The 27,704-nt window shown below is 39.7% G+C and overlaps 1 protein-coding gene across 1 annotated transcript in view; it reads right to left on the bottom strand.

Annotated features, from left to right (window-relative positions):
- Window positions 1-27,704, bottom strand: part of LRRC69 (leucine rich repeat containing 69) — an 82,641-nt gene that overhangs the window by 24,936 nt on the left and 30,001 nt on the right. The window contains exons 2-5 of the mRNA XM_020870011.2: window positions 21,815-21,941; window positions 15,899-15,971; window positions 12,846-13,041; window positions 9,867-9,938 (exon numbers count right to left, since the gene is read on the bottom strand). Coding sequence (XP_020725670.2) covers window positions 9,867-9,938; window positions 12,846-13,041; window positions 15,899-15,971; window positions 21,815-21,941 — 468 coding nt within the window. The remainder of the gene's footprint in view (window positions 1-9,866; window positions 9,939-12,845; window positions 13,042-15,898; window positions 15,972-21,814; window positions 21,942-27,704) is intronic.

A 27,704-nucleotide genomic window follows, 5' to 3' on the forward strand; every position in this document is an offset into this window, starting at 1 on the left:
TTCAAAATATAGATCTGATTATATCAACCCCTTCCTAAAACCCTTTAGACTTGCATTGCTCTTCAAATAAAGATCAAAATCCTCAGCATACTCTACATTCCTTGGTCATGGCCCCCTTCATTCCTTCCAGTTCCCTGAATATCCAAGGTCCCTCCCACACCAGGGCCTTTCCACATGCTGTTCGTTGTGTCTGGAAAGCATCTTTCCCCTTCACTGATCCCCTTCATTTTTCCCCTAATTGATTCCTACCATTCTTCAGACAAGTTTTGTCACTTCTTCTAAGAAGTCTTCCCTTACCTACCTGTTTAATCAAGTTCTTTTTCTCCTTCTCAGGCCAATGGTCCTTTCTTTTAGTGTACTGATATCAGCTTTCAATTTTACATTTATAATGATAATTATAGATTAATATGTTCTCCTCCCTATAGTACAGCACTGGAAAGAGCAGAGACCCTGTCTTGTTTCCTCACTGTTACATACCCAGTTCTTAGTACAGGGCTTAGTATGTAATATAAAATGTTACAGAAAGAGAAGATAGAATCAGAAATCAAAGTGCCTTGTTTTCATTTGAGGTCCTTTAAGCATACTAGCAAACACCCTCTTCCAACAACACAAAAGGCGACTCTACACACGGACATCACCAGATGGTCAGGTTGATTATATTCTTTGAAGCTGAAGATGGAGAAGCTCTATACAGTCAGAAAAAACAAGATCAGGAACTGTTACATCATTTACATTAAACCATAGATCCCACAAGTGGTTTTCATTAGGTAAGTGTTGGCTTGTGTCCCATTTTTTAAAGGCCATTGAGTCTTGTTTTAAATGTATATCTCCTAATAAATATTGGAGAAGGAAATGGCAACCCACTCCAGTATTCTTGCCCGGAAAATCACATGGACAGAGCTATATACCCCATGAGGTTGCAAAGAGTCGGACATGACTGAGCAACTAACACACACACACACACACACACACACACACACACTCCTAATAAACTGAACACTGACAACCAAAGAAAAATACACTATTTTCAAATTAAGGTCAAATTTTAATGAGGCTCTAATAAGCTGTAAGAATAGGGCACAGTGTTTCCTAATACTCAGCCTAGACAGAAGATAAACTATAGATACTGCACAGGTAAAAAGTGGATCTCTAATGCTGCCATTCAATAGAGGCAGAAAAGCAAGATGGAGGTAAACAGCTGGAATATCTCATGGCTATTTGAGCAAAGGGGAATACTCAAAATACTTCAAAACAAATTATTAGAATGTGGAGATATTTGGAGATATCCTTGTCTACAGCTTTATGAACATTTCCCTGAGTATTATTTTTCACTTTTAGGTAATTTTTAATCATCTTTCAAAAGAGTTTCAAAAGTTTTGATAGAACTTTTGGGTCTAGTCTGACATCATAATTTCATTTCCCAAGTTCCTTTCACAAAACTGTACAAAAGTTACCACCCAAGGACACTGTTGGTCATGGACATGTTGAAACTATATAGAATCATTTTCTAAGTGTACAATCAATTTCACAAAAATACTTGTCTTAATCCAAAGCTGAATGACCTCCATGAGTGTATGTGAACGTATCTGTGAATAACTGCTCATACATGGGAATAATTTTACTGAAGGCAAGTGAGTTCATTTGGAAATTATAAGAATCATTCAAATATAAAATGGCTATCATCACTTGACTTTGGATGAAGCACAAAAAAAGTAAAACAACAGAAGGCAGTGGGAACATCAGTGAAATATTTAGGCTTTATAAATTCGACAAATAAGAAGCCAAGAGTGACACTAAGCCAGGATCTATCTGCTAGATATCAGGGAAGGGTCTGGAATCAAGGGAATATAAGATATGCTTTCACTGGAATAGATTAAAATCAATCAACATTGCATTTTTAGAGCAATGCAAAACAAAACTACAATAATGTACTACCTCACACTGGTCAGAATGGTCATCATTAGAATGTCTACAAAGAAGAAATACTGGAGAGGGTGTGGAGAAAAGGGAATCCTCCTGTACTACTGGTGGGAATGTCAATGGGTGCAACAGTGTGGAAGTTCCTCAGAAAACTAAAAATAGAATTACCATATGATCCAGCAATCCCATTTTTTGCATATACCCAGACAAAACTGTAATTCGAAAAAAAAAAAAAATACATGCACCCCTGTGTTCACAGTGGCACTACTCACAATAGCCAAACCATGGGAACAACCTAAACATCCACTGGAAGATGGATGCATAAGATGTGGTACATATACAAATTGGAATACTATTCAGTTATTAGAAAGAATGAAACACTGCCATTCACAGCAACATGGATGCCAGAGATCATCATAATGAGGAAAGTAAGTCAGAAAGGGAAAAAAAAATATAATGTGACACCACTTATATGTGGAATCTAAAATATGGCACAAATGAACCTATCTACGAAACAGACACAGACTCACAGACACAGAGAACATACCTGTGGTTGCAAGGGGGAAAGGGCTGGGCAAGAGGAGGACTAGGAATGTGGAATTAGCAGCTATAAATGATCATTATATTACTATTATTATATATTATTATATTTTTATTATTACATATAGGATGGACAAACAACAAGGTCCTACTAATAGCACAAGGAACTATATTGACACCCTGTGATAAACCACAATGGAAAAGAATATAAAAGAAGAATGTCTATCTGTCTATAACTGAGTCACTCTGCCATACAGCAGAGATTGTCACGACACTGTAAACCAACTAGACTTCAATAAAAAAAAATCAGCATCAGCTATAAACAGAAAAATAATTTTAAATTAAAAGTATTCAAGAAAATAAAGGACATCAAGATAAGTAGTAGGTGACCATTTGTGACCATCTAAGGAAAGGGGAATTCAGTTAACAACGCGTCCTATATTCACAGGGATCTCACATGACAATCAGAAACCAAGTGAGTCAGGAGGAAGGCAGGAAAGGATGAGACAGAAATAAGCACAGAATGAAAGGTGAAGATCCAGGGAAAGAAGGAACTCTTTCAGGGAGACAGCTGATTAGTACTGTTTTGTTGATTAACCAAGGTAGGCCAGAGAATGTCAATGGATCTGCAGAGGAAAATAACCCAAAACATTGTGCTGCTAACACAGTATTCACCCTTGCACACAAAACAGTGGATACCCTACAAATTGCACATTAGAATCATTCAGGTGTTCTCATAGTTTTGAAAGACATCCCTACATTTGGTATAGTTTCAGCAGCAGGTAGCTCAGACAAAACTTTAAAATGAAACGAAAATAACATTTAATATCTACCATGTGCCAAGCATTAGTAAAGAATTTATATACATTATCTAATTTAATTATTCATTCATTCTGTATGTGCTACGCACCAGCTATTGTGTCAAATACTTACCCAACAATGTTATGATACAAGTGTTTATTAATATCCTTGTCTAAAATCACACGCTAAAAACCTCTCCATTGCTTAGATCAGCTGATGAATACATGTTTAAGAGATTACATCACTTCTGGTTGAAGATGGGCAGAGTAGAAGGACAGGCACTCATCTCCTCCTGAAAGAGCACCAAAATCGCAACTAGCTATTGAACAACCATCAACAGGAGGATGCTGGAACCCACCGAAAAAAGGTACCCCACATCCAAAGACAAAGAAGAGGCAGCGATGAGATGGTAAGAGGGGTGCAAACACGATAAAATCAAATCCCATACCTGCTGGGTAGGCAACCCACTATCTGGAGAACAATAAATACCAAAGAAGTTCTACCACTGCTGTGAATGTTCTGAACCTCATGTCAGACTTCCCAGCCTGGGGATCCAGCCAAGAGACTGGGAGTCCCCAGGGAACCTGACCTTCAAGGCCCATGGAATTTGATTACAGGACTTCCACAGGGAAACAGACTCCACTCTTGGCGGGGGCAAACGAAATCTTGCGTGCATGGAGACCCGGGGGAAAGGAGCAGTGGCCCCACAGGAGACTGAACCAGACCCACCTGCTAGAGTTGGAGGGTCTCCTGTGGAGGCGTGGGTCGGCAGGGGCTCACCACGGGGACGAGGGCAGTGGCGGCAGCAGTAGTCCTAGAAGGGGCCCCTTGGCATGAGTCCTCTTGGAGGCCACCATTAACCCTACCAGAGAGCCAGTAGACCCCAGGGCTGGGTTGCCTCTAACAGAGGCAAACAACTAACAGAGTGAGTGCAACCACACCCATCAGTGGAGAATTGGATTAAAGTTTCACTCAGCAGGCTCTACCCACGAGAGCAAGTCTCAGTTTTTCCCACCACCAGTCCCCTCCATCAGGAAGTTTATACAAACCTCTTAGCCTCATCCACCAGAGGGCAGACAGAAGAAGCGAGAACCACAATCCCTCAGTGGCGAGAACCAAAAACACACCACAGGGAGTTAACCAGGATGAAAAAGTAGAGGGTTTTGTCCCAGATCAAAGGGCAAGATAAAACCCTGGACAACAACTGAATGAAATGGAGATGGGCAACCTTCCAGAAAAATGATTCAGAAAAATGACAGCGAAGGTGATCCAGAATCTCAGAAAAAGAATGGAGGCAAAGATTGAGAAAGTACAAGAAATGTTCACCAAAGATCTAGAACTAAAGAACAAACACACACATAGATGAATGATACGCGAGAAGGAATCAATAGCAGAATAACTGATGCAGAAGAACAGATACGTACCTGGAGGACAGAACGGTGGAAATCACTGCCACAGAACAGAACACAGAAAGAAGAATGAAGAACATGAAGACTGCCTCAAAGAACTCTGGGACAACATTGTAAGTACCAACATTCACATTATAGGGGTCCCCAAAGAGAGAGAGAAAGGACTTCAGAAAATATTTGAAGAAATAATAGCTGAAAACTTTCCTAACATGGGAAAATAGTCATCAAGTCCAGGAAGGACAGAAAGTCCCAGGCAGGATAAACCCAAGGAAGAACGCACCAAGACACATAGTAATCAAAATGATAACTATTAAAGACAAAGACAAAATATAAAACACAACAAGGACAAAAGGACAAATAACATACAAAGGAACTCCCATAAGATTATCAGTTGATTTTTCAACAGAAACTCTAGAAGCCAAAAGGGAAGGGCATGATATATTTAAAGTGATGAAAAGGAAGAACTTACTACCAAGAATACTCTACCCAGCAAGACTCTCATTCAGATTTGATGGAGAAATCAAAAGCTTTCCAGACAGGCAAAAGTTAAGAGAATTCAGCACCACCAAAAGCAGCTTTGCAACAATACTAAAGGAACTTCTCAAGGCACAAAACACGAGAAGGAAAAGACCTACACAAAATAAATCCCAAACAATTAAGAAAATGATAATAACATACAGCTGTTCAGTCGCTAAGTCACGTCTGAGTTTTTGTGACCCCACAGACTGCAGAACGCCAAGCTTCCCTATCCTTCCCCATCTCCCAGAGTTTATTCAAACTCATGTCCATTGAGTCAGTGATACCATCCTACTATCTTATCCTCTGTCACCCTCTTCTCCTCAGTCTTTCCCAGGATCAGAGTCATTTCCAATATGTTGGCTCTTCACATCAGGTGGCCGAAGTATTGGAGTTTCAGCTTCAACATCAGTCCTTCCAATGAACACCCAGGACTGATCTCCTTTAGGATGGACTGGTTGGATTTCCTTGCAGTCCAAGCAACTCTGAAGAGTCTTCTCCAGCACCACAGTTCAAAAGCATCAATTCTTCGGAACTCAGCCTTCTTTATGACCCAACTCTCAAATCCATACATGACCACTGGAAAAACCATAGCTTTGAATATCCAGACCTTTGTTGGCAAAGTGATGTCTCTGCTTTTTAATATGTTATCTAGGTTTATCATAGTTTTTCTTCCAAGGAACAAGTACCTTTTAATTTCATGGCTGCAGTCACCATCCACAGTGATTTTAGAGCCCAAGAAAATAAAGTCTGCCACTGTTTCTATTTTCCCCATCTATTTGCCATGAAGTGATGGGAATGGATACCATGATCTTCGTTTTCTGAATGTTGAGCTTTAAGCCAGCTTTTTCACTCTCCTCATTCACCCTCATCAAAAGGCTCTTTAGTTCCTCTTCACTTTCTGCCATAAGGGTTGTGTCATCTGCATATCTGAGGTTAGTGATATTTCTGCTGGCAATCTTGATTCCAGCCTGAGCTTCATCCAGATCAGAATTCTGCATGATGTACTCTGCACATAGTTAAAATAAACAGGTTGACAATACACAGCCTGGACATACTCCTTTCTCAGTTTTGAACCAGTCCTTTGTTCCATGTCCTGTTCTAACTGTTGCTTCTTGACCTGCACACAAGTTTCACAGGAGGCCTGTAAAGTGGTCTGGTATTTCCCATCTCTTTAAAAATTCTCCACTGTTCGTTGTGATCCACACAAAGGCTTTATTATAATCAATGAAGCAGAGGCAGATGTTTTTCTGGACCTCTCTTTCTTTTTCTATGATCCAACAGATGTTGGTGACTTGATCTCAGTTCCTCTGCCTTTTCTAAATCCAGCTAGTACATCTGGAAGTTTTTGGTTCACGTACTATTGAAGCCTAGCTTGAAGGATTTTGAGCATTACTTTGCTAGCATGTGAAATGAGCTCAATTGTAAGGTACTTTGAACATTCTTTGGCATTATCCCTCTTTGGGATTGGAAAGAAAACTAACCTTTTCCAGTCCTATGGCCACTGCTGAGTTTTTAAACTAGCTGGCATATTGAGTGCAGCACTTTAATAGCATCTTTTAAGATTTGAAATAGCTCCACTGGAATTCCATCACCTCCACTAGGTTTGTTCATAGTGATGCTTCCTAAGGTCCCCTGGACTATACACTCCAGGATGTCTGGCTCTAGGTGAGTGACTACACCATCGTGGTTATCTGGGTCATTAAGACCTTTTAGTACAGTAGTTCTGTGTGTTCTTGCCACCTCTTTTTAATCTCTTCTGCTTCTGTCAGGCCCATGCCGTTTCTGTCTTTTATTGCGCCCATTTTTGTACGAAATCTTCCCTTGATATCTTAAATTTTCTGCAGAGACTTCTAGTCTTTCCCCTTTCATTGTTTTCCTCTATTTCTTTGCATCAGTCACTTAAGGCTTTCTTATCTCGCCTTGCTATTCTTTGGAACTCAGCATTCACTTGAGTATATCTTTCCCTTTCTCCATTGCCTTCGCTTCTTTTCTCAGCTCTTTGTAATGCCTCTGCAGACAAACATTTTGCCTTCTTGCATTTCTTTTTCTTGGGGATGGTTTCAATCATCACATCCTGTACAATGTTATAAACCACCATCCATTTAGTTTTTCAAACACTATCAGGCTGAATCTATGTCACTTTCTCTGAATAATCATAAGGGACATGATTTAGGTCATACCTGAATGGCCTAGGGTTGGTTCATCCTCTGTGTTCATCATTTACCACAATAGTGGCCTTATCTATCAAATGTGGAAAATTCTATTCATTTGAACTAGTTAGACCAAACCTCAGATGAATTCACAGAATATCTTACTTCAATGCTTCCAGAAAATTCTGAAATAGGTGCTCCAAATAAAACACTAAGTCATATTCTTTCAAAATTACCCTAAATTAATGGGCTGATATTTTATAAAAACAGCAGAATTGTAATTACAGTATCACTATAGAAGGAACTTTGAATTCATGGTACTACTAAGTCAAATACCGAATACAGTTAAAGAAAATTATTTTTATTTATATGTTTAACAAATATTTATTCAATTGAAGGGCTTCCCAGGTAGTCTAGTGGTCCACCTGTCAATGCAGGAGATAATAAGAGACATGGGTTCAATCCCTTGGTCAGAAAGATCCCATAGAGGAGGGCATGGCAACCCACTCCAGTATTCTTGCCTGGAGACTCGCCACAGACAGAGGAGCCTGGCAGGATACAGTCCACAGGGTCACAAAGAGTCAGACATGACAGAAGTGACTTAGCACACATGCATTCGATTGAAATTCAAAACTCTGCTGGTACAAAGGTAAAAAAGAGTACTCTTTTCCTTTGGAAGATTACAGTCTATTGACAAGACCAACTTGAAAAGTATTATTCTATTTTGTGGTACATACGAACCACAGAGGTGCCAGAGAAGACATAGGCGGCTTTGGCAATCAAGGCAGGTATCATAGGGCAGAAGAGTCATACTGAGACATGAATAATACCGTGTAGAAGGGCGAATAAAATCCTGTAGGATTTGCAGGGTCAGTATTAACATCCAACGCTTATTAAACATTCAAAACCGCATGTTTTTAGAAAACAGTTTGGCAATTCCTTAAAAATAATTAAAATATGGACTATGACTCTGCAATTCCTCTGCGGGGTATATGCCCAGAAGAAGTGAAAACAGGGACTTGAGCAGACATTTGTACATCCATATTCACAGCAGCATTATTCTCAATAGCCAAAAAGAGCAAGCAATCCACTGCCCGTGGGCAGACGAATGAAAATACAAAATGTATATACATTTAATGCATATACATTACATATAATGGAGTATTATTCAGCCATAAAAAAGAAAATCTGACACAGCTATAACATAGATGGACTGTGAAGACATTATACTAAGTGAAATATGCCAGTCATAGAAGGACAAATATGGTATGATCCTATTTATATGAGATTCCCAGAGTACTCAAATTCTTAGAGACAAGGAGTAGAATGCTGGTTGCCAGGAGTCAGAGGGAGCAAGGAATGGATAGAAAACTTCTGGAGATAGGTGGTGATAATGGTGCTGCAACAACATGAATATATATATAGTGACTTAGAACTATACGCTTAAAAATGGTTAAAATGATAAGCTTTATTAAATATCACAGAGGGTAAAAAGGACTATAATCTCAATTTTGTATTGACTAATCAGAAAAGTAATTAATGGATCAACAACTATTTATTGAATACCTCCTGGATTGTTGGGCTTCTAATTACTACCATGAAGTAGAAACACATTCACTCCAGCATGAAAAACTGTAGCTTCTTCCCGAAAAGTTACAAGTTGCTAAGACCAGTTACTTAAAGCAAAGTCAGAATTCATCTCCAAGTGAAAAAAGCTGCATTCCTCATTGTCCATGGCTTAAAAGCAACTAATAAATATCTTCTTTGGATGAACTCAGTTCAGTTACTCAGTCACATCTGACTCTTTGTGACCCCATGGACTGCAGCACACCAGGCTTCCCCATCACCATCTCTCAGCATCAGGGTCTTTTCTAATGAATCAGTTCTTTGCATCAAGTGGCCAAAGTATTGGAGCTTCAGCTTCAGCCTCAGTCCTTCCAATGAATATTCAGACTGACTCCCATTAGGATGGACTGGTTTGATCTCCTTGCAGTCCAAGGGACTCTCAACTGCAAGGGATAAAAATCTATGCTCTGGAAAGTAATACTTTGAAAAAGTCTGAAGTGACCAAAAACAGTATATGATTTCTTAAAAAACAGTAAATCATAGATAATATATTAAAATATTTATGATAACAACCAGAGTTCACTCAGTTCAAACAAGCTCAGCAAGCACAGAACACAAAGGTAGGAATAAGAGAGAACAAGTTCTGCAGTTCTAGAACAAAGCAAATCTTTCAGTCATTTGTATTAATTCAAGGTTCCAGTTACCATAGGTTTTACTGCCTGCCTATTTTTTCACACGTGATTCTCTCTGGCTCAGACGGTAAAGAATCTGCCCGCAATGTGGGAGAACCAGGTTCAGTTCCTGGGTTGGGAAGATGCCCTGAAGAAGAGAGACAGAGGAGCCTGGCAGGCTATCCATAGGGTTGCAAAGGGTCGGACATGACTGAGTGACTGACGCTATTTTTTCTATTCCCAATAAACAAAATTATTTTTCAATTATAATACAACTTGACTCTACTTACTCCTGTTGGAAACATCTGAATAACATTTCCAGCTACATCTAGAATTCTCAGGTTGAAAAGATCACAAAGTCCCTGTGTCAGGAAACAAAAGAGAGAAAGAGAGCTTTTACAAATCTAATATGTAGCATCATAAATATCTCTTGTAAGTTTAAACTTGATGATGTTGATCACCTTTCCTAATTACCTGATCAGTACTCTCCCCAAGGAAATCACGACGAATGAAGCACCAGATTCTCTGAATTCTCCATCTCCTCTGACCACTCCAGGGCGACATAACAGGGTGGCCAAGAGCTAAACTATTTGTAGTAAATATCTGTAGGTTCAAATTCACCTCGGATACTTACTATGTATCTGTGGGCAAATTTCTTAATCTTTGTACTTTAGCTTCTCCATTTGTAAAGTGAAAATGTTAATGGAAACCCCTACCTTCAATATACCAGCAAGGAGATCCAACCAGTCAATCCTAAGGAAAATCAGTCCTGAGTGTTCATTGGAAGGACTGATGATGAAGCTGAAACTCCAATGCTTTGGCCACCTGATGCGAAGAACTAACTCATTTGAAAAGTCCCTGATGCTGGGAAAGATTGAAGGCAGGAGGAGAAGGGGACGACAGAGGATGAGACGGTTGGATGGCATCACCGACTCAATGGACATGAGTTTGAGTAAACTCCGAGAGCTGGTGATGGACAGGGAGGCCTGGCGCGCTGCAGTCCATGGGGTTGCAAGGAGTCGGACATGACTGAGCGACTGAACTGAACTGAACTGACCTTCAATATGGACACTGAATGCATTAAACAAATTACTAATCAGAAAGTGTTCACTAAAGGGTTTAATAGATACTGAGTATCTATTAGTAGACATTTCTACCATTAAAATAGAAAGACTCTTTGGGAGACAGAAAACAGACGTAATTCCACTGGCACTTGTTTCACAACTACCTCTTGTGTAGCACTGAGCTGACACAACCCTTTCCTCATAAAGGAAACCCGTTAGTCTAGCCACATGCCCAATGGGACTGGATGGGCATATACATTCAGACGCATGCGTGCAGATATACACATGATTTACAACAGACCAGAAAATGATTCACAATATGTTAATTATCAAAACAAATGACTAGTTTCTGCAATGCCTTATCATTTATAATGCAGACCAAAAAGAACAATGATAGACTAAATCATATTAAAAGTACAAGGATATAAATGATTACAGGCATTCTTTGCATGATAATTCAGGATAGGATTTACTAGCATTCAAGTTTTTTTAAAGTTTAAAAGCCTCAGGGTTTATAAATTTGTAGTAAGACTATTGATTTGAAATATGGACTTTTATGTTAGACAGGCATGGATCTAAGATCCTTCCTTGACCTTTGCAAACTATGCTTGAGTCACATAACCACCCTGATCTTTATTCTAAAATGAGTATAATAAGAGATATATGATAAAGTTGCTATAAACACAACATAATGCTTCATGATGATCCTGCTGCTGCTGCTGTTGCTTTCCTTCAAATAAGAGAGGCATGCTTTTAACAGGTTTATTCTATAAATTCAAGATATTTTACTTGTTTATACTAAGTAGGATTTTAAGGAATATAAGAATAAAATTTTCAACATATACTTATTTACAGCCTATACCTTGGTATATTTTTACACATATTACAGTGTGCACAGAATTTTTAAAGGAAACATCTTCTTTAGAGAAAAGTGAAATAGTAGGAATTAATCTATTTTTATTCCTCAGATTACTGCATGCCATGCCTTTCCTCCTATCAACTTAATTCTAATTTGCATAAATAAGGAAGGTAAACCTGTTGACAGGTTCCTAATAAGAAACAGTACTCTCAAACTGGAAAAACTGAGGAGAGTTTAATAAAGTCACTGTTTATAAAAAGTTTGACAGGGTTTAGGAAAACCAACAAAGTTCCCTAAGCCAAGAAATGTTGTTCCCTAAACTTACAAAGTTCCCAAAAGCTAGCAACAGCAGGGAGTTCTTTAACACCACAGTTCAAAAGAGCCAAGGGAATGTAAGAATGTTCACATGGTAATGTTCTGATGATCACAGGACATTAGCTATGACCCTCCAGAGAGGCATGCAGGTAGCTCACAGCAACCTTCTAGAGACAGCACCAGGGGAAAACCATCTGGTGCTCAGTCTCCAGGGCTTCCCAGGGGGTTCAGTGGCAAAGAAGCCGCCTGCCTACACAGGAGATGTGGGTTTGGCCCCTGGGTTAGGAAGATCCCCTTGTGGAGGAAATGGCAACCCACTCCAGTACCCTTGCCTGGCAAATCCCATGGACGGAGGAGCCTGGCAGACTCCAGTCCACGGGGTCACAAGGAGTCAGACATGACTGAGCAAGTGCGCATGCACGCACTCATCTTCTCCCGCCCTTTCACCTCCTGATACCGCCTCTCATTCACATGTCCTAGAGGGAATCAGAAGACAGAGGAGGTCACTAATGCTCATACACGCCAGTCTCCCAGACATGGAGAAGAACGCAGGTCGGAAAAGGATGGGCGGTGGATATAAAGGAAAAATGGAAGGTATCTAGCATATATTCCAAAATCAAAAAGTACTTATACTTTGTGCTATATACAAAGTTGCCAGACAAAAATACAGGAGACTCACTTAAATTTAAATTTCAGACAAAAAAGATAACATTTTTTAAATGTATAAGTATGTCCCATGCAATATTTGGGACTAAAAGAATTAAAAGAATTCTTCTTTGGTAGTCTGAAATTCAAACTAAAGCATTTTGTATTTCTATTTACAAAGTCTAGCATACCTAGCCTTGTAAAAAAGAAATCCAAGTTATAACCTTCTTTTGTCACAGTGATTTGGGAACTTATCATACGTAATCAGAGAGAAAGCAGATGATGGCTTGTACTCAGATGCCCTAATCCAGTCTATAACTGCTCTCTATCACGGTGTAATGAGTTTTTCACCAACAAAAGAAAATCTGATTCCTTCTTTTGCTTACCTCTGGCAAAGATTTAATGTTGTTCCTGGCCAGAAGAAGCTGCTGGAGCTTCTTCAAGAACTTAATTTCTTTGGGTATGCACACAAGCTGATTGTAGTTAAGTTGAAGTTCAGAAAGATTCTCAAGGAAACAAAGTTCTCTAGGAATGCTGGCTAGCTGGTTATGATTTACACTTAAACATCTAAGATTTTTTAATCTAAAAAATAAACAAAATATATGAATGAAATTCACAAGAATAAGGAAGTCCATTGTACATTTATGTACACATACCATTTATCAGAGCCACGTATCAATTCATATTTTTTGTAGCTCATCTGAGCTTTTCTCCAGTCAAGTATTCACAACTACAATGAATCATTTGAGGATAAAAAAAAATCTTTGCTGTAATTTAACTTTTAAAGATATTTATGATCAGATGGTTCATGCTTAAAGTATTTTATGTAATCAAAACCTAGATTTAAAAGAAAGAAAATTCTGTCTTCAGTCTTTGTACATATACTTTATTAATAGTTATATTGAAGAGGAAGCCAGAGATCAAATGCCATATATACACATATGGATATAGATATAGATAGGGATAGATTTAGATATAGATCATATATTCTGTACCACTTAGATGCTGTGTAATATGCAAAGACAGGTTGACCACAATTCTACCCTTATATATATATCACTGTCTAGAAGGAGGTCTTAGAGACACAAAATAAGGAGAGCAAATACCAACAAACAGTGAGAAAAGGATTAACGTTTGAGCCTGTAATTGCAGATATAGTACCTGAGGTTCACAAGCACTTTGGATAACCAACACTGTGAACTTGGCCTGAAACAAGTAGGGCAACAGGGAGGCATAGTAAACATGCCTTGAGTAATATTCTCCTTCAGAAAACATTAAGTGTATTTTGAATAAAGAAGCCAGAAGAAATAAGCATTGAAAGTGAAAAGTGAAGTCACTCAGTCATGTCTGACTCTTTGCAACCCTGTGGACTGTAGCCTGCACCAGGCTTCTCTGTCCATGGGATTTTCCAGGCAAGGGTACTGGAGTGGGTTGCCATTTCCTCCTCCAGAGTATCTTCCCGACCCAGGGATCGAACCTGGATTTCCCGCATTGCAGGCAGATACTTTACTCTCTGAGCCACCAGGGAAGGTAAAATAAGCATTACTGAGCACCAGCTATGTACTTGTGCATTAAATTTAATCAACAGCACAACCCTAAGGTTGGAATTATCACATTTAATCCAGAAATAAGGAAAATAAAGGATCAGAGGCAGTGAATAACTTGTTTAACTTAACCATCAGAAAATAGTGTCAAGATTCAAATGTAGACATGTCTTCTTGCAAAGCTAAGAATGAGGATTTATAATGCTCTAAAGGTATTAAAGTAATAACAGAATGAGGTGCCATTTCTCGGCAGTTATAATGGGGCCTGGAGCTTAGGATAATAGTGCGAGTGAAAGAGATTTATGGAAAGACTCTATGATCTCGATTGTGGAAGTCATATGAATAGATAAGGCCGACAGAAAGAACAACAACAAAAGGGCAGAGAGAGACAGAGAGGAAGCCAACGGAAAGATTCTTGAGAAATATGAACATCTGATCCCCTCCCAAAAGGCACTCAGAGAAGGCAAAAGCAGAAGAATATATAAACCAGGTTAAGAAGTAATTTCTAAAGGTATGGGAGAAGAGTATTTCAAAATTAAAAAGATGGGCAAAACTTTAAACATTAAAATATTAAAGAGAAGTAGTGCCAAAAAAAAAATCGAAACCTACTAGAACTAAAAGCAGGGTCACAGACTACAAAGTCTCTATTTTAAATTTATTTTATGTGTATATTGTAGCCACAAACAACTGGAAGATAAAATTTTCAAAATTCCATTTACATCAAAAAACACACAAAATAGTTAAGAATACATTTAATGAAAGACAATACTGTACTCTGTTCTCCAAACAGAGCTAAGCTTACTGAATTGTGAACTCATAATATGTTATAGCTGCAAGAATTTTGAAGTTCATCTTCTCAAAACTCTTCCTTTAGAGATGAGAAAACCAAGATCCAAGACAGTTAAAATACTTGGCCAACGTCATAAGGCTAGTTGCACAAAGTTACGACCTGAACCTAATTCACCAGATCTTCCAAAGTGTCTTTTTTCATTACATCACCAACATATAAATCAACTGATAAACTGAATGAATGAAAAAGCAAGAAGACAACTATTGGCATTTTATTACTATAAACATTCCTTTTCTTCAGAAATGAGATAGCTTCAAATATTTTTCTAGGTGCTTTTATTTAAAACATTACTTTTTCTGTAAACATCTATCTTGGAAAAATACATTGGGTAGACGTATAGACAAGTAAATTGGAATAAACTTTAGGTAAGGCAGAAAGCCTTTTGTTGAGAACTATTCATAGTATTGGATCCTTCCTTCAAAAATCTGGATGTTCTTATGTTGTAATACATCTGTTTCTGTTCAACAGGGAATAGGAGTCTCCAAAGTAACCCTGATTAGGTTTCTCTCTCCAACAGTCAGAAGAAAAGCCCAAGGGGGTATTCTGCCAACAGAAGGACAAGGCCCTCAGCTGGCTCCAGAGAGCCACCATAACAGCAGCTCATCCATGCAAATGTGAGTGATATAAAATGTGGTTTTTTTTCCCCATGAAAATGACATACTGATTTAAAAGTCTTTATTCGCACATTACCTATTCCATCAGGCTGAAAATGTTTTACTGTAGTTTAAAGTCCCCAGTTCTATAGCAGAGCAAGCTCCAAGAACCCCCACAGTTAGGAAATCAGTAACAATCAACTTTAGAACTGTTTCAAACCCTCACTTTTATACTTAGACGACCAAATCATGCTGTTTCTCATTTTTCTGAAGTGTTTAAAGAATCATCTGCTTAAAATTAGTGGCTTGCCTCAGTCTTTCAATTGCTCTTTGCCATGTATAAATCTCAGAAGGACTTGAGTCTGGGCATATCATGTTCTAAGACCAGCTGGGAGGACACCAGCTGACGGGGGAGGGGGAAAAGCAACCATCTATCATTATAACAAAATTACCTGCCAATTTCTCGAGGAATCCATGTAAGCTGATTGTTGTTCAGATTAAGCTGGATCAAACTTTGTAAACCATCTGTTAGAAAATAATTTCGGTCACTTTAGCTATCTGTTAGAAAATAATTTTTAGTCACTTTTCCATATACCTTTGTTCTCCTTGTTTTCTTGCCTTGGCCAAGGTTCTTTGGGTGCTGGTAACTGATACCCTCTTAAATTAGTTTAAGCAAAAAGCTACAATTGACCACAAAGTTACAGAGCTAAATTGTGGCCCCTGAGGACACAGCAGTACTGCCAAACTCAACAAACGCAGCAGAAACCCAAAGGCACCGGCACCCAGGGCTGCTTTAGTTCTACTTTTGAGACCTGCAAGAGGAGCCCCATAAACGTTTGCAAAGCGCCATGAATGAAGCCCAAAGGGTCTTCTAGACCCGCAAAACTCATTCACCCAACAGAAAACCTATCAAAGGCCCCGTGGCCCGCAGGCACCTCCTGCCCCGGCAGGGGTCTGCAGACCTCCCGCCAGGGGCCTGCAGTCTCTTGGGGAGTAGGCAGGCAGAACTCCGTAGGGAAGAAAGCGAAGCAGACGCAGAGCGTGCTCCACGACGTTCAAGTCCAGAGCCAGGGTCTCCCTGGAGCGGAAGGAGCAGATGTGCACTAGCCTGTGAAACAGTTTCTGATCTTCCCGGGAGACTGGAAGGACCCGGGAAATGCTGTGCGGTCTTTCGTGGAAAACAGGTCCTCTTCGGTCACCAGCATCTGCGCGGAGCGCCAAACGAAGTCGAGTGCTCGGGGGCTCTCCCCACTCTCCGCGCCGAGTACTGTGATGGCTGCCTCTGGCGCCCCTCCTGCGTGCAGGGAGCCGGGCTTGCCCGCGCTACTCGTGGACACCGTGGACGCCGTGGACGCCGTCGCGCCGATGCCTCCCAGCCCCTGGGGGAGGTCGATCTCCCAGGCCCCACTACCAGCGCCTTGAACTTGAAGTCGGTGATTCCAGACTGAGTGTACCCCATTTCTAGGTACATCTTCGTCTCCCCAGCAGTCTCCCTGGTTGGACTTGGCCTCAGACCTCCCCAGGAGACAATCCGTTGCTGCCTGGGCCTTCTCCGCCCTATCCTGTTTCCAACATGCTAAGCCCTGCGGTGCAGCGAGAGTCACGTTAATAAGAATACATGTGTATAAACACACATAATACGTAATTTTACACGTGTGTGTACACATGTATGTATCAGTTCAGTTCAGTTCAGTCACTCAGTCGTGTCCAACTCTTTGCGACCCTATGAATCGCAGCACTCCAGGCCTCCCTGTCCATCACCAACTCCCGGAGTTTACTCAAACTCATGCCCATCGAGTCGGTGATGCCATTCAGCCATCTCATGCTCTGTCGTCCCCTTCTTCTCTTGCCCCCAATCCCTCCCAGCATCAGGGTCTTTTCCAATGAGTCAACTCTTCGCATGAGGTGGCCAAAGTATTGGAGTTTCAGCTTCAGCATCACTCCTTCCAATGAACACCCAGGACTGATCTCCTTTAGGATGGACTGGTTGGATCTCCTTGCAGTCCAAGGGACTCTCAAGAGTCTTCTTCAACACCACGGTTCAAAAGCATCAATTCTTCGGTGCTCAGCTTTCTTCACAGTCCAGCTCTCACATCCATACATGACCACTGGATAAACCATAGCCTTGACCAGATGGACCTTTGTTGGCAAAGTGATGTCTCTGCTTTTTAATATGCTGTCTAGGTTGGTCATAACTTCCCTTCCAAGGAGTAAGCGTCTTTTAATTTCATGGCTGCAGTCACCATCTGCAGTGATTTTCGAGCCCAAAAATTAAAGTCTGACACTGTTTCTACTGTTTCCCCATCTATTTCCCATGAGGTGATGGGACCAGATGCCATGATCTTAGTTTTCTGAATGTTAAGCTTCAAGCCAACTTTTGCACTCTTCTCTTTCACTTTCATCAAGAGGCTTTTCAGTTCCTCTTCACTCTCTGCCATAAGGGTGGTGTCATCTGCATATGTGAGGTTATTGATATTTCTCCCGGCAATCTTGATTCCAGCTTGTGCTTCCTCCAGCCCAGTGTTTCTCATGATGTACTCTGCATATAAAAGTTAAATAAGCAGGGTGACAATATACAGCCCTGACGTACTCCTTTTCCTATTTGGAACTAGTCTGTTGTTCCATGTCCCGTTCTAACTGTTGCTTCCTGACCTGTATACAGGTTTCTCAAGAGGCAGGTCAGGTGGTCTGGTATTCCCATCTCTTTCAGAATTTTCCACAGTTTATTGTGATCCACACAGTCAAAGGCTTTGGGGTGTGTGTGTGTGTGTGTGTGTTATATATATCACAGTCCTGTGAACAACATGCGGGCATTCGAGGCACCCGTCCTCCACCAGTGGAAAAATCCACATATAACTTCCAGTGGGTGCTCCCATCTGTTCTTCCTCTGTACCCCAGGATTTAACCAACCTGGGAAACTGCAGTACAGCAGAATTTACCATTGAAAAAATACCCTGGTATAAGTGGACCCACAATTCAAACCTGTGTTGTTCAAGGGCCAACTGTATGTATTGAGTACACATATATACAGTCCTTTGACTTCTCTTGGTAGTCACAGAGGGTCTCCTGGGCTTCTGGTGTGTCCTCAGAATCACTGAACTGGGTTGTGATGGTCAAGGAGACCCCCACACCAGCTCCAGGCTAACAGTCTGTCTCTCTCCAGGAGATTCTCCAAGTCTGGGAGATTATATTCTCTGGGAATCTCTGCAGAATACAGTTTCATTTTTCTTTATAGCTTCTCTAAGCTTCACATTCATATTCTCTCTCTCCCGCATTCCTTCACTCATTCTTTCACTTTTAAACATATTATCTCTACATTTCCATGTATCCATATAGCCATCCCACAACTCCTGCGTTTGAGTGGTTATGGAGTAGACAGAGTTCTCAGGCTGAAACGCCTACAGGAACCGAGAAGATAACTCAAAACACAACAGTGGGCCTAGCAGGGGTTTACCTGGCAGGGGTGCACGGAACTAGTGAGCACATGCTTTTTGCCACAGGGGACCTGCATTTCGGCCAGCTCCCAACAACTGGTGTCATGTGGGAATGTGAGTCCATCGTTGTCTAATCTTTCTTTTTCAGAGAAACAAAAAAGAGCCAGAGATCCAGACTTTTATATGAACTCTCTTAATTTGCAAATTTGGTTGTTCAGTTGCCAAGTTGTGTCTGACTCTTCACGATCCCACGGAGTGCAGCACACCAGGCTTCCCTGTCCCTCACTATCTCTCTGAGTTTGCCCAAGTTCATGTCCACTGAATCAGTGATGCCCTCCGGCCATCTCATCCTCTGTTGCCCTCTTCTCCTTCTGCCTTCACTCTTTCCCAGCATCAGGGTCTTTTCCAATTAGTTGGCTCTTCGCATCAGGTAGCTAAAGTATTGGAGCTTCAACTTCAGCATCAGTCCTTCCAATGAGTATTCAGTGTTGATTTCCTTTAAGATTGATGGATTTGATCTCCTTGCTATACAAGGAAGGGACTCTCAAGAGTCTTCTCCAGCACCACAGTTCTAACTCAGTGCTCTGCCTTCTTTATGGTCCAGCTCTCACATCTGTACATGACTACAGGAAAGACCATAGTATTGACATATGGACCTTTCTTGGCAAGATGATGTCTTTGCTTTTTAACACACTGTCTAGGTTTGTCATAGCTTTCCTGGCAAGAAGCAACCGTCCTCTAATTTCCAGGCGGCAGTCACCATCCGCAGTGATTTTGGAACCCAAGAAGAGGAAATCTGTCACCTCTTCCACCTTTTCCCCATCTATTTGCCATGAAATGACGGGACCAAATGCCATGATCTTCATTTTTTTAATATTGAGTTTTAAGCTGGCTTTGACCCTAATTCAGAATTTTAGAGAGACAGACAAAATAGAACCAACCTATTTGTAAACCAGATTCACCACACAGGTCACCAGTTTGCAACTTTTCTCTTAGTTCATGTGGTTAGCTCAGACCAGAAAAACTGTTTTGGATTCTGTCATAAATCCCAAGAAAGAGAATGTGACTGACTCAGCTTGGCACATGTCTTACCCTGGTCCAGTCTACTCTGATGGGGTAGGGACAGGGGCAAGAACAGCACCACGCAATACATGTTGGACACCAACCTGCTTCTGCCTTTGGATAAGACCTGGCACAGAACACAGTTTGTGTCACTCATATGAGATTTTCAAAGTTCGACAGCCCCAGATGAAGAAACAGAGAAACTACAGACTTTCAGGGGTAAGGTACTGTACACAGATTACATATATTTTTTTAAGCCTCAAATTTAAGAGCAACATGAGAAAAAATTTCTTTGCAGAAGCCTAAAATAGCACGAACCAGGTTGCCTGATATCATTTATACACATCAGATTTTACCTGTTTGCCCCTCAGTGTAGTTCATAAATATTATTATGAACTTTTTTGCATGCCCTTAATATTTTCTAATTTATAAACTGTTTTCTTTGTAAGTAAATTATAATTGAACCCTGTGTCTATAAGCTTGTATATATAATGTACATGCCATTAATAAGTTTATTACAGCTATTATTTTGTGAAAAAATATTTCTCCAAGACACATGATCTAACATTTTTAAAACACTTTAGAGGTAATGCTAGAACCTACTTGTGCTTTTGTTATATGCCCACACCTGAGACCCCTGACACTGCACCTTTAATAGACACCGCTCGGTGACAATGATGACAGTATAGAGTGCCCATGCCTCAGAAGTTCACAGGGCGTCATGAATTCTACAGCTCTGATTTTACCACTGGGGACACATAAAGTGGTGAAGTGCCTTAGATGAGACAATGAAGCTATAAAGATTATCTGGATCTCTTTGTCATGTGTTCTATCCTTAAGCATATTCTACCTATATTAAATAGGAAAAATGTCATATTAAATGGAGAAATTATTAGCTTAAGGGAAACACAAAGAAGAAATGTGATTTATTTAACCTCATATCTTTTCTTTAAAATTCTCCCCAAGTTGAGTTAAGCTTCACATCTTTTTTTTTAAATTTATGTATTTATTTTAATTAGAATCTAATTACTTTACAATATTGAAGTGGTTTTTGCCATACATTGACATGAATCAGCCATGGGTGTACATGTGTCCCCCATCCTGACCCTCTCTCCCACCTCCCTCCCCATCCCATCCCTCAGGGTCGTCCCAGTGCACCAGCCCTGAGCACCCTGTCTCATGCATCCAACCTGGACTGGAGATCTATTTCATATATGGTAGTATACATGTTTCAGTGCTATTCTCTCAAATCATCCATCCCACCCTCACCTTCTCCCACAGAGTCCAAAAGTCTGTTCTTTACATCTGTGTCCCTTTTGCTGTCTCACATATAGGGTCATTGTTACCATCTTTCTAAATTCCATATATGTGCATTAATATACTGTAGTGGTGCTTTTCTTTCTGACTTACTTCACTCTGTATAATAGGCTCCAGTTTCATCTACCTCATTAGAACTGATTCAAATGCAGCTTCACATCTTAAACAAAGATAGTGACTTAGTAGTTAAGATGGCGTAAAAAGTATAAAGAACAAGAAGAACTGTGGAGATGTTTCTTGATCTGATTTTCAACTAGTTTTCTCACTGGTCCAGAAAAAAGGGTGCTCGGACTTGACAGTCTATGTGTACCCTGATTCTGAAAAGGGGAAAATTTGCTAACATTAATTTAACACTTACTTATTTCCTTAGATTTACATGTAAAGAAATATATAACACAGTAGTTTTAAAAAGCTGTTCCCCAAATTCCCTAATTTCAAGTGTAAATATCTCAAACCAAAAAAGACTAAAATTCCTTTTTCACTTTAGTTCCAAATTGTTCAATATAAGGAAATTAACTTTGGCACTATAAATATGTTCTTATTTGACTAACTTACCACATACTCCAGATGCAAATCTATGTATCTTATTTCTAAACAAATGAAGCTTCTTCAGGGATGTAAGATATTTCATTTCTTCTGGAACTTCTTCTAAAAGGTTGTTTCCCAGATTTAGTGCTGTCAACTGCAAACATATAGAGATTATTAATAAACTCATACATTATCCACCTTCAAATGAGAACAAAAGAAATAATTAAGCCACTTTTCTGAGATCCATATAACCTAAAAAATAATCACCATAACCTTAATTATTTCACATATACCTAAAATTACCTTTATAAATAAAGTTCACTTGAGTTTCATGTTCACTTTATTTAAGCACAAGTTCTCCATTAAAGTACTTAATTTCATTAAAATTTTATTACAAACCATTTCAAGGGTATTTAAAAACACAATTAACGATCCATTCATAACTCACTTGAGCAACTCAAGAGTATCCTAACACTGTGACTCATAGACGGAGAATCATTTAAAACTCAGCAAAGGGGCTGATTTCCTGAAATCAGAAATTAGCCAAAGATCTGAGGTCCTTCTGTCATACTAACCCCAAATGAACTTTTTCACTTAGGCCAGTAAGACATGGGTGGGGGTGGAGTAGGAAGGTAGCTGTTAACATCACTGTGATCACAAAGTTCATACCAGAAACTATTAACATGATAGGTAGGGTAAGGGAGATCTGCTCTACACGTACCTACTAACATCAGATTGGTCAGACACAGGAAGGACCATACATAAGAGGAGTTAGAAAGATCCTCTAATCCAATAGATCCTTGACACAGGATTATTCCCTAAAGATGGGATTCTTCACTGATTTGAAATCTAGTTGTATCTTTCAAGCTTTGGAATCTCTTCTTTTACTCCTAAACACAGCTTATCGTTCAGGTTGCAATACAACTTCCATACTTCAGAATTTTAATATTAAAGGGTAAAAGAAAAAGAATCATGGGAGTTTGACAAATTATTGAGTTTACATAAGACAAGAAAAATAACTAAAAAGAAAATTAAGGCAGTTTGTGGTTTATATTTAAATACCACCTGGTGTTTGGTATGGATGTATGTTAATTATTTAAATTAATATAAAGTAGACATAGGTATATTTACAATGAAATTCCCTGTCCTTAGAATTCATGGAAAAGATATTATTTCAGAAATTCATGCTTTCCTCTGAGAATTACAATTATCCTATAAGCAAAAAAAATAATGCATCCATCCTGGAGGCCTTATTCTTTTGTGAAGCTTAAGTTAAAATATATTCATGTAGCCATGCCACTGAAAGACTTAATCCAGAGTCAGTGACTATATTAGTTTCCAATTGCAGCTATGACAAATTACCACAAATTTAGTGTCTTAAAACCATACAAATATATTATCTTACGACTCTGCAAATCAGCTATCAGAAGGGTCTCATTGACCTAAAATCAATGTGTTGTAGGGGTGTGTGTATTTTGGAGACTCTAGGAGGGAATCTGTTTTCTTGCCTTTTCCAGCTTCCAGAGGCTGCCCACACTCCTTGATATCTATCTGATACCCCTCTTGTCTTCAAAGCCAGCAATAGCTGGTCAAGTCCTTCTCAGATCACTTACTCTGAAGCTCCAAGGAAACGCAACCAAGTAAATATTAAAAAAAGAAAAAAACTTTTATAAGTCCCCTAGTGCAGCAGATAAAATACAAGTGAGCAACTATTAGTATATCTTCTTCATGAACATGGTAATAAGTAGCTTTTTATTTCGCTAGGCAGTTTTACTTCACTCAATGGCCTATACTCTTAATTTCTATAACATATACAGTATTTAAAGCAATTTTAAACTATTTTTAAAAAGAATTTATTGCTGTTCAGAATGATCATATATATGCACATAATACATACATACACTCATTATACACACACACACAATGGAACTGTATGCACTATATGGATCTCTCATTTTATTCTTTTTCTACATGTTACACCATCTAGTCAGTATTTTGCAGTAGGCAAAGCACAGGCTTTGGAGACCATCTGCTACGCATGTACTAGCTCTGGGATCACAAGAAAGTCACTCAAACTCCTAAGTCGCCCTTTCTATTTTTTTAAATGGAGATACAAGCATCTACTTCTCAGGGCTGTCTTAAGGATTAGAGACAATACAATGAAGTACCTGGCAAATAATGGATATTACAGAATGCTAACTGTAATCTTTTAGACTTAGGAGAAGACCATGGAACAAGATGTTAGACATACATCTAGGAATGCTTCTATGTTGACACTTCGACTCAGTTTTCAAATTTTGAGCCTGTTTGTTTTCTTAATGATTTCTAACTCATTTTCCCAAAGATTTCTAAATTCACAGCCAATTTTGAATGACATTTTCAGGAAAGAGAAAAATATCTGTTATTCTGTTGACCACAGAATAATGACAGTTAATTTTGCTGGAAACTTTATTGTTTCCACAATGATAATGTGTTCAGATTATCATTATATATTATTATATTATATATAATATATATATATATATATATATATTATATATTATTATCAGGTAAAGGCCCTGATGCTGGGAAAGATTGAGGGCAGGAGGAGAAGGGGACGACAGAGGATGAGATGGTTGGATGGCATCATCAACTCAATGGACATGGGTTTGGGTGGACTCCGGGAGTTGGTGACGGTCAGGGAGACCTGGGATGCTGTGGTTTATGGGTTCGCAAAGAGTCAGACATGACTAAGTGACTGAACTGAACTGAATGTGTTCAGAATTTCCATTAAACTATTACTATACCTTGGTTCTCCAATTAGTATAATGGATATCTGCGTTTAATACTCCCTCTTGCTTCTCCTTCATGTATCACTTTCAACAGCAAGCTACCTTCCTTTTGAGGTTGCGTGTGTGTGTGAAGTTGCTCAGTCATGTCTGACTCTTTGTGACCCCATGGACTGTAGCCTACCAGGCTCCTCCATCCATGGGATTTTCCAGGCAAGAATACAGGAGTGGGTTGCCATTTCCTTCTCCAGAGATCTTCCCCACCCAGGGATCGAACCCGGGTCTCCCGCATTGCTTTACCGTCTGAGCCACCAGGGAAGTCAGGTTGCATAGCACTGTGTAATTCCTATGACCAATTATTATCTTCTGCTTTGTATTATAGCAACTCATGCATATATGGAGAAGGCAATGGCAACCCACTCCAGTACTCTTGCCTGGAAAATCCCATGGACGGAGGAGCCTGGTAGGCTTCAGTCCATGGGGTCGCAAAGAGTTGGACACGACTGAGCGACTTCACTTTCACTTTTCACTTTCATGCATTGGAGAAGGAGACGGCAACCCACTCCAGTGTTCTTCCCTGGAGACTCCCAGCGACGGGGGAGCCTGGTGGGCTGCTGTCTATGGGGTCGCACAGAGTCGGACACGACTGAAGCAACTTAGCAGCGGCAGCAGCATGTGTATATCTTACCTTTACTATAAAGTTGGAAATATTGCAAAAATAGGGCCTCTTCACAATATTGTCATCCATCTAGCATTCAAAAACAGTGTCTGGCATATGATAGCTGTCCAACAAATATTAGTTGAATGCTGCCTCCTTAGATCATTTCTTTAAAAAGCCAGTGGATAAAACTGTGATGATGGCTCCACATCACTTGTTTTTTTCCAAAATCAAGAGTCTATTGAGCTCAGTCAACACCAATCTACCTAGCTGGATGTATTCCTTTCTAATGGGTGGCATGCTTGCTTTATTCTAGCCATCTACTCATTCTCACTAAATCCTATCTTCAATTCAGGGTAGTGCCTAAAATATGTATCCTAGAACGTGGGCCAGGAAGCTTCTCCTAATATTTAATTATGCTACGTGTGTGTTGTTCAGTTGCTAAGTCATGTTCAACTCTGTGCTTGTACCTATTAAATACCACTAGGAAATTCTATGCTATTTATTATATCTTTCAATTAATTTTATTATTTCTAAAATGATATCCAAGACTAACTGGGAAAAAGAAACCAACTCAAACATCCACTTTTATCTGGAAGTCTTTCTAAACTAAATCATGGACTTGATAACACCATTTTGGAATAAACTATTAAATCATTCACCTGAAACATGTACAAATATGTTTGAGCTGGTATTTGAAACACCAGTCCTTAAATTTCTTAAAGGACAGTAAATATTTCCATTCACTATACCTAAATAGTACATGTCAGGTTCTGTAAACTATTTAATAAAAATAATTGAATCAAATTAATAAAAGAAAAATAAAATTTTTACACTTTTTAATTAGTATGTGTATGGCCAAGGTATGTGGAAGAGGGCAGCATAATTAGGACTCAGCTTGCTAATTCTTTTTTGCTTTTTAAAACTTTGTATTGGAGGACAGTTGAATCACAGTGTTATGCTAATTTCAGGTGTACCGCAGTGAACCAGTTATACATACACATATATCCACTTTGTGTAAAATCCTCTTCCCATCCCAGATGGCTCAGAGAGTAAAGAAGCTGCCTGCAATGCAGGAGACCCGGGTTTGGTCCTGGTGTCAAGAAGATGCCCTGGAGAAGGGAATGGCAACCCACTCCAGTATTCTTGCCTGGAAAATTCCATGGAGAGAGGAGTCTGGCAGGCTGCAGTCCATGGGGTTGCAAAGAGTCAGACACAACTCAGGGACTAATACTTTTCAGCTTCAACACTTTCCCACATAGGCCATTCCAGCGTATTGAGTAGAGCTCCCTGCGCCACACAATAGGTTCTTATTTTATTTACTACCTATTTTATCTATAGTAATGTGCACATGTCAGTCCCAATCTCCCCATTCATCTCTCCCTCCCTTACCCCCTAGGAACCATCTTTGTTTACTACATGTTAATTCTTATAAATGCCCCCCACTGTTTTTTAGGAATCTGGCACCTCAGTTCAGTACAACTGCCAAATGCATCTTCTGAGTCCAGCTGCTCCTGAAAGAATGTTTATTTGAATAACTTTGCTTATTTCAAAACTATTATGTAATTTTTCAGTAACTTAATATATCAAGTCAGATTTCTCAGAACAATTATAGTTTCATTGGAAATCATTTCAAGGTCAAGCATGACATCTAATCTCTAGAGGATTCCTTTGACCTCTAAAAACTACTCACTTAGAGCTCAAAGCTAATCCTATGGGAACTGGCATTTCTTATTCAACAAAGTTGGAAAGAATCTCTGGCAGTCTTACCACAAGCGTTAACAAGGCATTTTATCATACTGTCCAAAGCTTCTAAAGAAAAGACTAAAGAAGCAAGAATAAGAGTTCCAAATCCTGAAAAAGAGGAATTACAACACAAAACTCATTCCATTAAAATGTAAATCTTTAAATGTTTGGAAGAGCTAAGCATTTGGATGTTTGAGTGGGGATAGGGGCTAAAATTCTATGAATAGCCAACACTCGTAAGGCACTCTGCACAAGATGAGTCAAGGGAGGCACAGAGACATTATGTGCTCAGTCAGCAAAGTGAGAAGAGGGTTGGTGCTCTTCTGGAGATCGGACAGCCAGAGGAAGAAGCAGAAGTTCCAGTGGGGGTTCAAGAGGCTTCATGCCGCCTTGGGCATACAAGCAGAGGCAGAAGGAGGAGTCACACTAGGGCAGAGAGAAGGAATTCACTAGGTGCCTGTGTGCCAGGACAGGGCACACAGTATAAGGAGGCCTTGTTTTGATAGCAAAGCCAGGCTTGGAACACAGAAGGCATTGCCTATGCTTGAAGGAGGAAGACTGCATGTCCAGTGAATGAGACAGGACAAAGGACAGGCTTGATGTGGACAAACAGTACAAACGACATCAGGTCCTCACTGTTCTGCCAGGTTTAGCGAGACCCAGAATGCCCAGAGAAGGTGAGATAAGGAAAGGTGTTGCAAAAGCTTTTCCCCTGTGTCCTTCTGCATAACTCCCACCCTTCAGA

The sequence above is a fragment of the Odocoileus virginianus genome, chromosome 15, assembly GCF_023699985.2.
Source record: "Odocoileus virginianus isolate 20LAN1187 ecotype Illinois chromosome 15, Ovbor_1.2, whole genome shotgun sequence".
Lineage (NCBI taxonomy): Eukaryota > Metazoa > Chordata > Mammalia > Artiodactyla > Cervidae > Odocoileus > Odocoileus virginianus.